The sequence below is a fragment of the Aspergillus chevalieri genome, chromosome 3 (assembly GCF_016861735.1).
Source record: "Aspergillus chevalieri M1 DNA, chromosome 3, nearly complete sequence".
NCBI classification, from domain to species: domain Eukaryota; kingdom Fungi; phylum Ascomycota; class Eurotiomycetes; order Eurotiales; family Aspergillaceae; genus Aspergillus; species Aspergillus chevalieri.
The window spans coordinates 3862113-3876911 of NC_057364.1; the positions used below are offsets into that span (position 1 = coordinate 3862113).

The 14799-nt window shown below is 50.5% G+C and overlaps 3 protein-coding genes across 3 annotated transcripts; 1 reads left to right on the forward strand and 2 right to left on the reverse strand.

Annotated features, from left to right (window-relative positions):
- Positions 1-1982: 1982 nt before the first annotated feature.
- On the forward strand, positions 1983-3024 carry ACHE_31327S (glycoside hydrolase family 43 protein; the record flags this gene model as incomplete). Its single annotated transcript, XM_043278044.1, has 2 exons — positions 1983-2285; positions 2341-3024. The coding sequence occupies 2 exons, from the start codon at positions 1983-1985 to the stop codon at positions 3022-3024; spliced, it is 987 nt and encodes a 328-aa protein (XP_043135862.1).
- Positions 3025-7136: 4112 nt separating this feature from the next.
- Positions 7137-11393, reverse strand: ACHE_31328A (uncharacterized protein; the record flags this gene model as incomplete). The annotated part of the gene is made up of 3 exons (XM_043278045.1): positions 7137-10895; positions 11211-11221; positions 11294-11393. 3 exons carry the CDS (start codon positions 11391-11393, stop codon positions 7137-7139), a joined length of 3870 nt encoding a protein of 1289 aa, XP_043135863.1.
- A 680-nt stretch (positions 11394-12073) lies between these two features.
- On the reverse strand, positions 12074-13733 carry ACHE_31329A (putative HLH transcription factor (Hpa3); the record flags this gene model as incomplete). The annotated part of the gene is made up of 4 exons (XM_043278046.1): positions 12074-12390; positions 12446-12682; positions 12731-13468; positions 13526-13733. The coding sequence occupies 4 exons, from the start codon at positions 13731-13733 to the stop codon at positions 12074-12076; spliced, it is 1500 nt and encodes a 499-aa protein (XP_043135864.1).
- Positions 13734-14799: the final 1066 nt, after the last annotated feature.

Below are 14799 nucleotides of genomic sequence, written 5' to 3' on the forward strand. Positions count from 1 at the left end.
CTGTGATCTCAAATTAGACTTCTCTAGCTTTTTTTTTTCTTCCCCGCAAAAAGAAACCCTCCGTGTGATCCTGCTCCGATCTGGTAGATGGGCTGACTGGTATTAACTCTATACAACCACTAGTTATGTGCACAGGTGTACATCCCGCACGAGGATCAACAGTGCAACGGTGGCATTTTGTCCCACGCTAGTTTGTGATCGGGTCGGGCGATCTACATTATGCGGATGCGGGGTGGGCGCGCATTGACTCGCGATTTTTGTATTCACGGGATTGAGTCATTGGAGTCGAATCGGAGGGTCTGTGGATGTGGGAGTGCCTCGGTCTGTCGTGGTCGCCGGGCGATGGATCTGGCGTCTACTTCCTCAGGGATTGGTGGGATATCCACTATGTACGGAGTACTGTACTTGTACAGAGGAAGAATATAGCCGACGATCTCCCGGCCTGAATGTCGCTCAAAGGAAGAAGGTTGAGGAAGGGTTTCTTGCACTTTGCCTGATTAAGGATCAACAGCGCGACTCGAAAAAGTCTCGAAAAGTGGCAGTGTGGTGAAATGGACAATCACTCTGCAGAATGTACATCGGATTGTCGAGATGCATCTCATCGATCTTCCCGGGTTCGGATCACGTCACATCACAACCATCTTGAGTGAGGCACTGAAGATACGACGACCTGCCTGATCTATCAAAGCTCAAAGAAAAATTGAGTAACATCGACTCAACAACTGACCGATAATTCTCTTCTCCCACGTGTCTCGTGGACAAAGACAGGTCGGCTGGAATGAAAAACGGAGTATTCCGAACACGAACTGGGCAGGTATAGTCCGTCGAAGCGAGGGACAGTATGTCTGGTAGGTTGCCTCGGCTAGGCGTGCTCAGGCATCATCCTGTCTTGGGCCTGTCCTAGTCCTAGAAAGGGAGACCGGAGCGATGGATGCAGGACACGGTATGCGGACAACAAAACTACTACCGAGTATACTCCGTGAGTGGATGTACGGAATAAGAAAACCAAAAAAATGTTTGTTTTTGAGCCATGATTCGACCCCCAACGCAGCACCGCCATTGGCAAACTCATCCGCAGCTTGGTATTGTCAATTATCAGCCAGACCCGAGCAGCCACGTCGATGAGCGGTCAACATGCCCTTGCATGCTTAGGGAGTATAGATCTCGGCTCTCTTTGGTCCTTGGGCTCTTGGCTTTGCGGCTGACAATCAATGCATCAATTATCGCTGCTCCATTAAACTCCGAGTCCACTGAATCGATCACATTCACCTTTCACGCTCCATCTAACCCGGCATACAACCCGGATCTGGCGGTTTTTGGGCCCCCAAGTTCGTATTCACGGCTGTAGCCAAGGGGAACCCTCCTGTCTTATGCGTTGTTAATAGTGTCTTGGACACCACTGCGCTGCGCCTTGAATCCTTTGTTGACAGCAATTGCGGCTCGGAAGATTCATTTGGATCATTCATTCTATTCAGGGACAACTAAGAAAGTCTAACCAACCAGAGAAACGCAGTATAATGTACCATCTACAAATATCCTTTCATATCAGCAGAACGGAATATCTCCGGCCCAATCCACACCTGATCCAAGCCTTGCTTTGGCTTCCAGGTCACTAGCATTAGTAAAGTTAGGAAAGAATCTTACTCGATCACGACCAGACAGGTCCGATTCTCGACGGTTGGACTGGACAAAGACTGGGACCCGACCCACTCCATGCACGGCACTGCGCTGCGCTGTATCTCGGCCATAAGCTCGGCCATCAGATGAATGAAAACTGACAGATGACTTACCGGAAGGGATGATGGTCTCCGTAGGAGCGGTGCCCTATATAAGGGGACTGGCTCCCTGGACGTGAAGGGGATTGACAACCTGACAACCCTTTTTTATCCTTTTCTTTTTCTCTTCTTATACATAATACCAATTTCCCTCGCATTTAATTGTCCATCTATTTCATAAAACAATTGCACATATAACGCATCAAAATGTGGTCCTTCACATGGGCAGCAGCAGCAGCCTGCCTTTTCACAACCGCCCTCGCTTCCCCAATCCAACCCCGAGCCCAAGGCCCCTGGCTAGCGCTCGACACCAACTTCCCAGACCCCAGCTTCGTCCAAGCAGACGACAAGACATGGTACGCCTTCGGAACAAACGGGAACGGCAAGCGAGTCCAAGTAGCCAGATCCCCGGACTTCAACACATGGACGCTCCTCGACAAGGAAGCCCTACCTACGCTGGCGGGGTGGGAAACGGAAGTTGACCATTGGGCGCCAGATGTTATCCGACGGGTATGCTCTCCCTTTCACGCTCCATTCTCTATCTAGGATGTTAACGAAGAAACAGAAAGACGGAAAATACGTAATGTACTACTCCGGCGAAGCCAAAGAAATGGTCCGCCACCACTGTGTCGGCGTCGCCGTCTCCGAATCCACAGACCCCAGCGGCCCCTACATCCCCAACTCCGAGCCCCTCTCGTGCCGTCTGGACCAAGGCGGCTCGATCGACCCCGCGGGTTTCCTCGACAAAGATGGCTCGCGGTACGTCGTCTTCAAAGTCGACGGCAACAGCATCGGGCATGGCGGGGACTGCAACAACGGCGTTGCACCGCTGGTCCCGACGCCGATTATGCTGCAGAAAGTTGCAGAGGACGGGTTCACGCTTGTTGGCGATGCGGTGCAGATTCTTGACCGGGATGATAGTGACGGGCCGTTGGTGGAGGCGCCAAATTTGATTCTGCATGGGGATACGTATTTCTTGTTTTACTCGACGCATTGTTTTACGGATCCGTTGTATGATGTGCGGTATGCGACGAGTAAGTCGGTGACAGGGCCGTTTGTGAAGACTGGGAAGCAGTTGATTAAGGGAGGTGAGAGTAATGGGGGTGGGTTAAATTTGACGTCGCCTGGGGGAGGGACGGTTTGTGGGTGTGGGGATAAGATGCTGTTTCATGCGTTTTGTGGGGAGGATGTGAGGTGTACTTATGCGGCGAATGTGTTTATTGATGGGGAGAATGTTAGGATTGCATGATTCCTCTGTTATGGGGGGTGTCTGTTTCTGGAGTATATAGCTTGATATCCATATTCATATAATTTCTTGTACAAGGACCCTATATTTGAACTTGTATCATTGCATTCAAATCTTGTCATCATGCTTTTATGAATCTTCATGCTCATAAGTTATGAAGCATTAAGAACCCACGACTCAAAAGGCACACCCCGCATCTTCTCCTTCCCATCAGACCCCTTCTCATAAAGCGCCGGCTCGAATTTAGAGACGGCACCATACTGCCGGATCAAATGTCTCCAATAACAAGCCTCCGCAGCCGGAGTTAGATATCGATCCCGAAGCGTCTTAACAGCATTGTTCGCTATCCGCTCCGCCACCTCAGGGTTATCAAGCAGATAACCCATCTTACGATCGAGGTCTGAGAATTCCCGGTCAACCTCGACGTAATTGGCATCAGGACCAGTTGCCACAAGCGCGGCATGGTGTGCTTCGCGCCAGATCATACTGTGCGAAATCACCACCGAGCGGCAGTTCATCAGATACTTGCCGCGGCCGGAGAAACTGCGGCCTTCGGTGTGTGCGAGGAACATGTAGCGGCAGTGGTCTTCCATGGGCAAAAGACTCTCCTCGACATCTTTCGGATCTCCCCAGTTGATCGATTTGACGCTAGACCAGCTCTTCCCGCTAGCAGCGTCCATCAATTTGCCGCGGAGTTCCGGGTTTGTAGCAACACTTCCGTGCCAGAAGAGCTGCTTCTTCTTATCTTTGAACTTAAGGCCAGAAACGACCTTGCCGTTGACCGTCATTCCCCCGTCATCGACCGCCGCGATCCGTTGTCTGATGTCCTTGTACGGCCCGACGCTGACCTCTGGCCACGACCAGTACCCGAAATCTGGCATCAACCATATTCCTTCTTCGTCGTCCCGCTTAGTGTACGCCCACACGGGGGATTCGCCTCTGCTCATGTCCTCGGTGGTATAAACGAATTCGATATTGGGAAGACTTTGCCGGTCCGGGAACGCAGCCAATGCACGATGCAGTGCGTATAGCGACGCCTTGCCTCGGGTGAACGTGACGGTGACTTTCGCAAAATCGATAACATACAACTAACGGAGACAATCGAGTTAGGGGAGAAATCTCCGAAGTAACCAATTTGGGAAAAGAACACACCTCTCCATGATGAATCATACCCCTCACCATCCCATCTTCGATCGGTATCGAATCCAACTCCTTAAACGTAATGGAATTATTCTCCCTAAACGCCGCGGATTTGTCGATTTCAAAGTATAATTTTGGAAACGCGATGCGACACTGCTCCTCCGACAACCCGTGGTTATCCGCATCGCGCTCGACCACAAACTCCCATTGCCCGTTCGTCTCGTTGCCAGGTGATGATGGCGGTGCGTGATATGTCGTAGACGGCTTGATCACGTATTTTGCGGTACCGCTGGACCCGTTATCGAAGAGGAAATAGGTAAGGATGATGAAGGATATGAAGGCGCCGACGTATATGCAGCGGATCCAGAGGGATTGGCCCCGGAGTGAGGGCGTTGGTATGTGCATGTCAAATGGAATATATACGGAGAATATACGAATTAATAGAACGGAAAGGGGTTATGTACACCGAACAAGGCTTGATGTGAGATATCACAGGCTCCGAGAATACGTAAGATTGGCGTGCTGAAATGCGATGCTGGTATGATCGATGTGCCGGCACTTAGCAAAAGATTATGCTGATTTTAGGAGAATAGAGATGGTCATCTCTGACCGATGGTGACGATGGGAGAGGTGAGAGGTGAGAGTGATAGCGATACGAGTGTCACGGAACAGTTGGACAAAATTCAACTGGATGATGTCATCCCGGTCGATAGCAATAAAAGTAGAAAGGTTATGGAAGAGCACTCCGGGAGGATAGAAATATCTTCCAAGCAATGTCAAATTGAAAAGTGTTGTTGCCAGAATCTCACGATGATTGTTTATTTTCTCGTATCTTGGTGGATGGGTCCCGAATCACAACCAATAAGGAGCAGTTTCTATAGGACGGACTGGGATGACTAGTCGATGCTAGTGTCCTCGAGTCAAGCCCCATCCAGTAAGTGTTTTGCCGTTTTGTGCTCATCCGGATTTATCCTCATCACGCTCTTGAGAAACAAGACAGACTCCTCCTTATCACTCCCGGACAGACTCTCAATCCAATCCTCCAGAAAGGCTTTTGGCCGCTCTGGAAGCGGATCGCGGATTTTTCCATCCTCATCAAAGAATTTCTCCACCAAAGTGCGGCCCCCCCGTTCCAGTAACCGCCGGGGAAAGGTCCGAATAGAGCATCCATTTCTTCAAGGTAATGCTTTGTTTTGTAGGATCCATCTTCCGGTGACTCACCACCAGAAATGCGTACCGCATCAAGAATCTCGAGTAGGATGGCCCCAAGGTTCCAGACATCAGTTGAAGGCCCCATGGAGCTTCAATGATCACTTCTGGTGCTCGAAGTAACACGGGTTAGATGAGCGGCGTGAGGTGATTGTCCGTCCAGCTGGCGGAGCCCCAATCGCAGAGGGTGATGTTAAGGGTCATCGAATCTGTGTTCTTTCGGATATGGAAGTTCTTCAGTGGCTGGGAAGCAATCGTAGAAGGATCAGACAGGATCATAAGCAGCAGGGCTAGCAGGTGCCTGCCTCAAATAGTCATCGATGATTGAGAGATCGGGAATTTGGATCATGATGTTGAAGGAATCAAGCAATCTCGGTGTGTATCGATACCTTGGATGAGCAGAATTGGAATCGTGCAGGTGTTTGGGGATCTCTAATTCGAAGATATCTTTCTCTGCACCGTTGCATTTCGCACTGAGGACTTTCAACGCCCTATAACTGCCGCATATTCATGCCTGGTTAGCAAGGAAGCATAAATATAGGGACCGTGTATAAGTGCAAGAGTCTCACACTTGATCTTTCACTAGCCATACTGTTGAGTAAAACTGTAGCCAAGTTCCCTGAGGGCTTCGTATCGTCCATAAATCACATCTCCCAGATGAACGGGATCGAACTCGCCATGATGGTAAGACTCATGACCTTCTTCGACGCGGCGGCTAGTCATCACCAATGTTACTAGAGGAAGTGGCGTTGGTAAATAGAAAGAGAGGAAGAAATGTATCCAGAGGAGATAGTACCTGACACATGGTTATCTATACACGTGATTTGTGCACCGAAACGGTGACCAGAAGAGTTATGCAGTGAATATGATACTGAGAAAGACTAACCTCTTGTATTATCTCCCTCTCTCTCTCTCATTCCTTTTCTTTGCTTTTGTATCTAATATCAATCAAGGAGCAGTTGACAACATCCTCGGCTTTTCCTTGTCCTAAGCAATGTTGAGGGCTGGTTCAGCCGACAGGTCAAACTCATTGAACAAGAAAGATTCAACTTGCCATGAAACTGTGATCACAGCTTCGACACACACAAATTACGCATTCCACCGCGAGATAGCTTTATGGCTTGAAAATGGGTTATTATTTCTGTCCATTTGTGATATCTATTTCTCATCCTCTATCACTGCAGAGGGCCAACCATCCGTATCTACAGAAACGACCGCTGCGAACAACAGCGAGACCGTATTTAAGAGCTGAAATACGAGTCCTATGACTTTGGGGACTCCGGCGTAAGAGCTCTGCTTGGTCACATAGCATTTTGCAAAATAACCTGGCACAGATCCCAAAGAGCATTTAACTGAGAATCTCCGCAGACCACTATGTGTATAACGCAGACGCCATGCTGATTCCGTAAAGGTTACCAGAAGTTAGATTCTCGGCCACGAAAGCTGTGCAGGTTCACAACAACAGTACTGACATTGCTGTTGTTTCATCCCATTTTAATAACTGGGCTCATTTTGCTGTATGAACTTCCGTTGGGGAGATTGTGGCATGAAAGCAAGGCAGAGCACTTGGAGGCGGATATCAAGGATACTGCTAAGTCAGGCCGATTGATAGATGGGTAGAGGCGTTCTGGTTCTATTCTGTTTTAGTTCAAATTAATCATTTGCTTGTTTGTTAGCTAAATGCTATAATACATTAATCATGACTATTATATCCAAGTCTATCTTGTTCCATCCCCTAATCCCCCCGCTCAAACCAACCTAAAACCCTAAGCCTTCCCCCAATTAACCCATTCACACCCACACCCTCCCGTCCCGCCATCAACGCCTCCCCAACCACTCCCGTCATCACTAACAACACTCGTACTATTGAACACCCCCGGCGCCGCATTCACAAGCGTCCCATCATAACCCCTTTCCTCGACCTGCAGCTTAATCTCCGTCGAGTTGAGACTCATGTCGTCGGACATGCCGTAGCAGTACACCATTTTCTGGGATGCGGTACCGCCGTGGCGGTCTAGGGTTATCGTTACCGGGTACGGAAATGTGCCGGGGCGGGCGTAGTCTTGTTTTGTTATGCTGGATGAGGAGGTAGGGCTGGATGCCGATGATGATGAGGTGGTGGTGGTGCCGGGGAGTAACGTCTTTCCTGATTTATCACCTTTCGTCCAGATCTTGACCAGAAACCGTGTCTGAGACCATGTGCATCGTACCCGTGCATTCTTCTTAGTCGAGCCGCCGTTCTTATCGCTTGAGATTGTATCAATTGCCTTTCCATTCAGCGGGGCGTCGGATTCGAGGAATATCGATCTGTCAAAGTAGGTGTAGAACCCATAGTGCTCGTCATCCTGGTCGCGGTTATACAAACGGATGGGCTGGGATTCAGGGAGCGGGTAGAGGTTTGCCGGGGCCGCCGTGCCGTCGGAGTCGGAGTCGGGTGCTGGGACTATGTCTGTGAGGTTGGGGAAGGAGCTCCTTCGTGAGAGACCCGAGTCGGAATTTAAGCTTGATGAGGACGAGGTCTGCGTTGACAGGAAGGTCATGAAGAAAGGTGTTTCTTCGCCTGCGTACGGCTCGGCGTTTTTGTCTGTCGTATTGCCCAGGAATTCCTGATCTCGCATTGATGGCGCCGAGGGCGAGGGATCCCATGTACTATTGCCACTGCTACTGCCACTCCTCTTCGACACCGGCACCGTGCTCCTCGAATATGTCCCGTTATGGAACCGAATCTGAACCAGGAAGTTCGGCTCATCTGGATCATATGGCTTATTCCCCTCCTGCTGCTCCTTTGGCAGCGCACAGCTCCACAACGTCTCTGGATAAATACATCCAGTTTCCTGCTTCTGCGCCTCGGGACCAGCAATCGTCGCGAGACCAGTGGGCATGGGCGGGTAGCCGGTTAAGTTCAGCCAGTTTGAGTGGGCGGGTGTTGTTCTTGTGTTGTTAGTGTTGGTATTTGTGGAGGGGTCGGAGGGGCTGGATTTGTGAGTTAGAAAGACGGCGAGAAGGATTGCGACGACGAGAATCATTAGGAAGAGACAGGCGATAGCGGCGTAGCAGCGGCGTTTTGTTTTGCTTTCTTTGTCCTTTTTGCGATTGAGGCATTTGCTGAAAATGCCGGTCTTTCCGCTGTTTTTGGTGGTTTTGTCGTGTTTTTCGTGGATTTGTGCTGTAGTGAATTCTCTCTTGGCGACGGGTGGTTTTACATCTCTTGCTGGGTGCGGGTTAGGCCATTGGCCAACGTAACCATCGTTGGATGTGTTTGCTGATGCGGTTCCTGTGGGATGAGGATTCGGCCACAAACTGACTTGACTAGCAAGAGCAGCGGGTGCTTTCGGGTGTTCCAAACCGCCCTGCGCATTAGGCACTGGAGCAGGTCCATTCTGCAGACTAGACAGCGGGATCCCAGTCCGTTCAGTCGCCTGCTGGAACGCAGGAGACACCGGGGACGGGGCCTGTGGTGGTTGACTCTGTGGGACGACGATGTAGTGAGGAACCGCTCTTTCGACTTTGACGGTGGTAGCTGTGTTCGTCTGAGGTACTGGTTGTGGAGGTGGTGCTGCGACAGGGGGAACGCAGAATGGTGTGACTGGAGTTGCTGGACGGGCTGCTGTCGTCTGAGAAAACGGGTTCAAGAGCTCGGGTTGTCGAGGACCCGTTTCGATGGTCAGATTGTGAGCACCGTCTTTTGGTTTTGCGAGATTCTCGGTTTCAGCTTCCCTCACGGATGGCGCATTTACAGCCGTGGATCCAGAGAAATACTGCGCACGAGCTCCCTCAGACTTAGGGCTCTGCATCTCCGCATGCTTATCCACAACGGCAAAAGCAGCAACACCCCTCGCACCCGATTTCTCTTCCACCTTCCCGACTTCAGAGACCTGGATAGCTGGCGCCACTGGCGTAATCGAACAAACATGCCCCACGCACTCAAAATATGGCCTCCCGCTGAACAACTCATGCGCGCACGCTTGATAATACTCCGCCGCACAACCCTGAATCACCTGTCCCGCGAACATTCCAGATGCCATATCGCCACCGCCTGCACCGATTTCTCTTCTCATATTCATTCCCCGATCCATATTTACAAACGGATTCGTAGTTGTCGCCACACCCTGCCATCCGCACTCAACGGGGTCAATAGCATTCTCCGTCTCGGGTGTATCAGGCGAGAAGCACGATACTTCTTTCGAGGTGGAGTCTTTCTCCCACCAGTCTTCACTGGATACAGTCGAGTTCGCACCTAGCTCTGGGAGTAGAGGTGGTCGATCGGGGCTCGTTGGCGTTAACGTTTTTGCGGACGTTGAGGTACTGGATTTCAGCAATGGGGAAAGGAGATATGTCCACCATCCTTGGGATTGGTGACGGTTTGTATCCGTGTTGATGCTGAGCTTGGACAGGGCTTTCCTTCGTTCGGAGCGAGGGCGGGGTCGGGGTTCGGGTGGTGGTTGTGCTGAGGCAGGGCTGTCGTCTTCTTCGAAGAGGGTTCCTGTGGAGTATGCGCGTGATTTTCGTGTTCTAATGATCGACCTCCGTTGGTATTGTTGTGGGCTCGGTATCGCCTGCTGTAAATTCGGCGTTGTCGTCGCAGTCGGCGTCCTAGAGTGATATGCCGGAATAGCAGGAACAGGCGGTACTTCATCGTAATCAATCATAGGATTCGGCGTGGGCGTCGAATAGACACTCGAAGCAACTCGAGGTCTCGGATGCTGCTGTTGATCTGGGATATCATCCTCCCAAAAACTATCCTCTCTAGCCGGCGTGACAATAATAGACGGCGTCACGGGGGTCATCTGGCTATCAATACCCTCAATCCCTCTCTCCCTCGACTTTCCTTTATTCGAACCCGAGTCCACCGAGTCCGCATACGTAACACTAAGTCCAATCGTAATCGGTTCATCACCCGGCGAGAGCTCGTCTTTGCGTTTCTTGTTCGGACGCTCTTGCTCTGGCACTGGAGAATGTGAATCAAAAACAGCCCTCCTCGGCTCCAACGATCCATCCGAAACCTGAACCCGTCGTAGACGCTCAGACCTCCTCTTCTTAAGAATCCCCTTGATCTTCTGCACTGATCTCTCCCGCTCGCGCGTTCGACACAGCGTCTTCAAATCATTCAAATCAACCAACGTCGGACTCCTCTTCTTCGGCTTGGGAACAGACAGCGACGACGAGAAATCCGTCACCAGGTTCAAACCAATCGGCCTCTTCGTACCCGTACCACCTCCAGCACCAACACCAGTACCAGTACCAGCATTAACCTTCAACCCACCCTGCTCATCCGTCTCCACCATCTGACTCCGATGCGCGTCCCGCTCGGAGGTATGCAACATCGGCATCAGGCGCGCTGTCCTGGAGACCTCGACGGGTTGATGGCGATTATCCCGGTGGTGATGGTGATGTCTTTCATCTGAGCATGTTGAGGATGCTGGGCTGGGGATTTCTTCGGTGATGGGGGAGGAGAGGGGGAAGGAGGGGACCGTTGGGATGCGGAGGGTTGGGATGATTGGTTTGCCGGTCATTTTCCTTTCTTCCTGTGTGTGTGTTAGTGTGATAGTGCTGTGGTTGCGTAGTCGAGGACGTACAGACTACCGGTATCGATTCTTAGATTCAAGGCTGGGGTTGAGAGTGGTGAATGGAGTGGATGCTGAATGGGGTCTATTATTGAGTCCGGCCCATTGAGAGAAACAAAGAAAAGACAAAGAAAAAGACAATTGATCATTCATTCACAACAAAGACAAACAAAGCAGGCCAGAGCCCAAGGAGAAACAACACCTTCAAAAGAATGACAAGAAGACCAAAGAGTGAAGACAAAAGATGAACAAACCCTCAACAGACAGCAAAACAACATAATCGCCCCCTGCCATGTTATTATTAGCCCACGCAGTCCACATGTCCATCTTGTCTGTACATAGTAAAGAAGCAAATAAACCAGCCCGCTTCTTCACTCTTCCGATCTCAATCTGGATCTGGACGGCGGCAGCTTGCACCCATGTAACCCCCATGATTGGACCAGGACCGCCATCGCGCATGGCCAGCTGCGAGGCTGTTTCCTGAAGAAACTAAAAATATTGGGCAGGAAAACAGAAACAGCGTGTTAGAGTACGCGCTGGGCTGGAGTCGGCGCTTGGGGAGATTGAGAATGTCGGTCGTCGTTGTATCCGCCAATCATGGCCCGTGTCAACTGTATGTAGCCGCCGGGTTTTGTACAAGTATCTCGACATGAGCACGGACATGGAGATCCAGACTACTATGGAGTACAGTACGTAGAATAATACTACAGTAAGGTTAGGTTACCATCGCAATCCAAACTGAACTCCAAACACGCCGGTTTCTCGGATTCTTTTAGTAGAGACACAAACCAATCCAAACCCATCCATCCCAACCCATCCCAAGACATCCCAATGCAGAATTAAGACAACCCTCGTACAGTTCAGTCCAAAAAAGAAGAAACTTCCCGCTGGAGAGCAGACATCGCACAACGTAACAAAACCAAGCCGGATATCGTGCGGAAGCAGAAATCCACGGGTATATTTCCCTCAGAGGGATACAAAGTAAAAAAAAAAGACGCAAAAAAAAGAAAAATCCATATCAGTGTGGACAGCTGCGTAACACGTTTCACATCTAGATATATTAAGGACGAGGAAAACGGTAAAAGTGCCATCTTCATGGCAATATACAGCGCGTCGTGAAACGAATTTAACTAGGTTTTTTACCGTCGCTCGTCCGTGTATTGCACACCTTGCATCGCTGAGGATCCATTCATGAGCGGCGGTAGTGTCCGTGGTTGTTCGTGGGTAATGACAGGCCCATGGTTGTAATGAGTAAAGACTGGGCCATGGCCATGACCGTGACCATTCGTGTGTGGTCCAGCCATCGAATGCGGCTCATACATTGATTGAGTCCGTGCATGGCCGTTTTGCTGCTGGTTAAGCTGAGGACGCAAGTCTTCCACCTCGGTCCGCAAGAGCGAGTTCTCCCGACGGACACCACCCAGGTTTTTCTCCAAGTGCGAGATATATTCGATTGCTGAACCATATTAGATTCTTGTACTTTGCAACCCGAGAGAGATGGGAATGCCTACCTCGTGTAAGGGTCTCCCATTTACTGGATTTATTAGTCTGGCTCTGCGGAAGTCGCACCCGCAAAGCTTCAAAGCAATCTTTCATCTCGCTGCGGCGTTTCCGCTCCGCCAGTTTATGGGTAACTCTCAGCTCGGGTGTCCGGCTGTAAGGTGTATTTCCGGCCGGATCGGGATCTCCAATGAGATCTCGGACTTGTTTGTGCTGTAAACTATGGTGGTGTACATTCTGAGGGAGTTCTGTGACGTATGAGCATTGAATCCATCAAAGTCCGAAAATAGACCTACCATGCTGACCTCGAGGCAAACGTGCATCCGAGTACAGACTGCTAATCGAGTCTGCTGTGCTCCCCTTCCGCGAGAACTGCGGTGTGGACTTTTCAGTAGACGAGGAAAGGGAATTGGATCGAGTGACATCCGGATCAGGGAAAGCGTAGGCGAGACCCGCGGTCGGTGCCTCTGCATTATAGATTTCAGAGCGAGGGTTGTTGGAGATGGCGGGTGCAGTGCGGCCTGCCGCAAAGCTGCGATGCTCGCTTGTTCGCGAACCGAGCGGTGACATGGCCGATCCCCCCGAGTAACGAGGGCCGCGATAGATTCCCATGTCGGTAGAAATACCGCGTTCGCGTTGGAGATTGGAGACAATCGACGTTTGAGAGGCATTGGTGCTATGGTAAGGTGAAGAGGGGTTGATGGCCAATGAGCTGATCTCTTGGTTCATGCGGCTGTCGATACTGCTCCGTCGCGATTCGGGAGGATCTGCGATGCTACCTCGTTGCGATGCGGCCTCGTGATTATAGTTTATGGAGGGGAGGGTGGAAGGATGTGGTTGAGCGGAGGCGCCAAAGCCAGGGGAGTGTTGGGCACCGGTAGAGGAAGGAGTATTGCTGTTGGAGTGGTCATGAGGGTAGGGGGATCGATCGGGAACGCAGGAGACTCGGTTTGGAGAAGGTTGTTGAGAAGTAAGGAATTGCAGGGAGGGATAGTTGCTGGTGCTCGTTGTTGCGGTAGAGTAGGTGGAGGATCCTTTTAGATTATCAGCTCAGTTCACCACGTTTTGTCTTTTTCAAAGCGCGTCCGTACTTGTGCTATGAGGCATTGACCAGTTCCCCGAATCTCGTTCAATGGTGTTCAGCGACAGGTTGCCGGGTGATTTCTCCGCCGGATGAACAACATGACCGTTCATGCTTGCTGTCAAAGTCGAGATGGAAGGGAGAGTTTGCGAAGAGGAAACCGGAGGAGTGTGCGAGCCGGTGGTCTCCCAAGGCCGGTGGGAGATGGAGGGATCCATGATGATGTTGTTTTTTTCTTCGGTAATCAATATAGTAACCGATTCAGTCTATCTCATGATCCGAAAGCAGGGCGCAATGGGATGTTTCTCGGGGAAGAGGGAAGTGGAAGACGTTTGCTTTGGTTTCGGAGGATGAAAGAAACGGGCGTCGGAGGATCAAAGAAAAACGATCGGACACAGCAGAAGAAAGAAGTCGCTTGTCTGGGGTAATGGATTTAGGAAGAGGGCAGAATAAAAATAAAAAACCGAGATCACACGGTCATCACCCTTGCGATATGATCGGGAACGGGCAGACAGAGACGAGGAGAGTTGAAGAAGAGAGGTGGTAGTAGACTCAATAATCGACCGGGCGCAGACAGCAGCAGAAGAGACCGGGAGGAAGGACTAGTGAGACGTCAGAATTCGAGCCTGCAGAGTGCGGTACATATTGGTCGAGGATATAATACAGAATAAAAGGGGAGAGAGAAACGAAAAATGTAAATAGAGGGGGAAGAGAGAGTGTGTGTGAGTGAGAGAAAGGGTACGTGCAGTGTGGGAGGAAAAGAGGTGGAAATGAAACGATCGATCGGGGGGGAGAGGAAAAAAAGAACAACGAAAAAGAAAGAGAAACGCCGGACTGACAATTAGACTCGTTTTTTCTTTTTTAAAGTGTTTCTTCGAGGCTGGAAGGTATTGTTTCTTTTTTTCAGGAGAGGGAAAATTAATTCAGTCGTACTCTGGGCTGTACGGTAACACACATACTACTCTCTACAAGAATATTAATAGGAATTGTCAGTCGCGTGTGTTGCCATGTGTCTGCAGCTGCCGAGTGATTCGTGCAGATCAGTCTGGGAAATGGGTATTTCGAGTCAAGATTCGTAATATTCTTACAGAGACATTGTAAGTCTACTCCGGAGTATGATTCTTTAAGTCTGAGGTCTGAGTTCCCAATGCAGAGTCCGCAGAGTCCCCTCTGGAGGAGACTGCCAGGTACGCTCCACTGCACTACCCGATCGGCATCTCAGATGCGGGAACGAGTCTGTGCTCGATATTGAGACAAGGGATTCTGGACTGGAAGGTTCCTAAT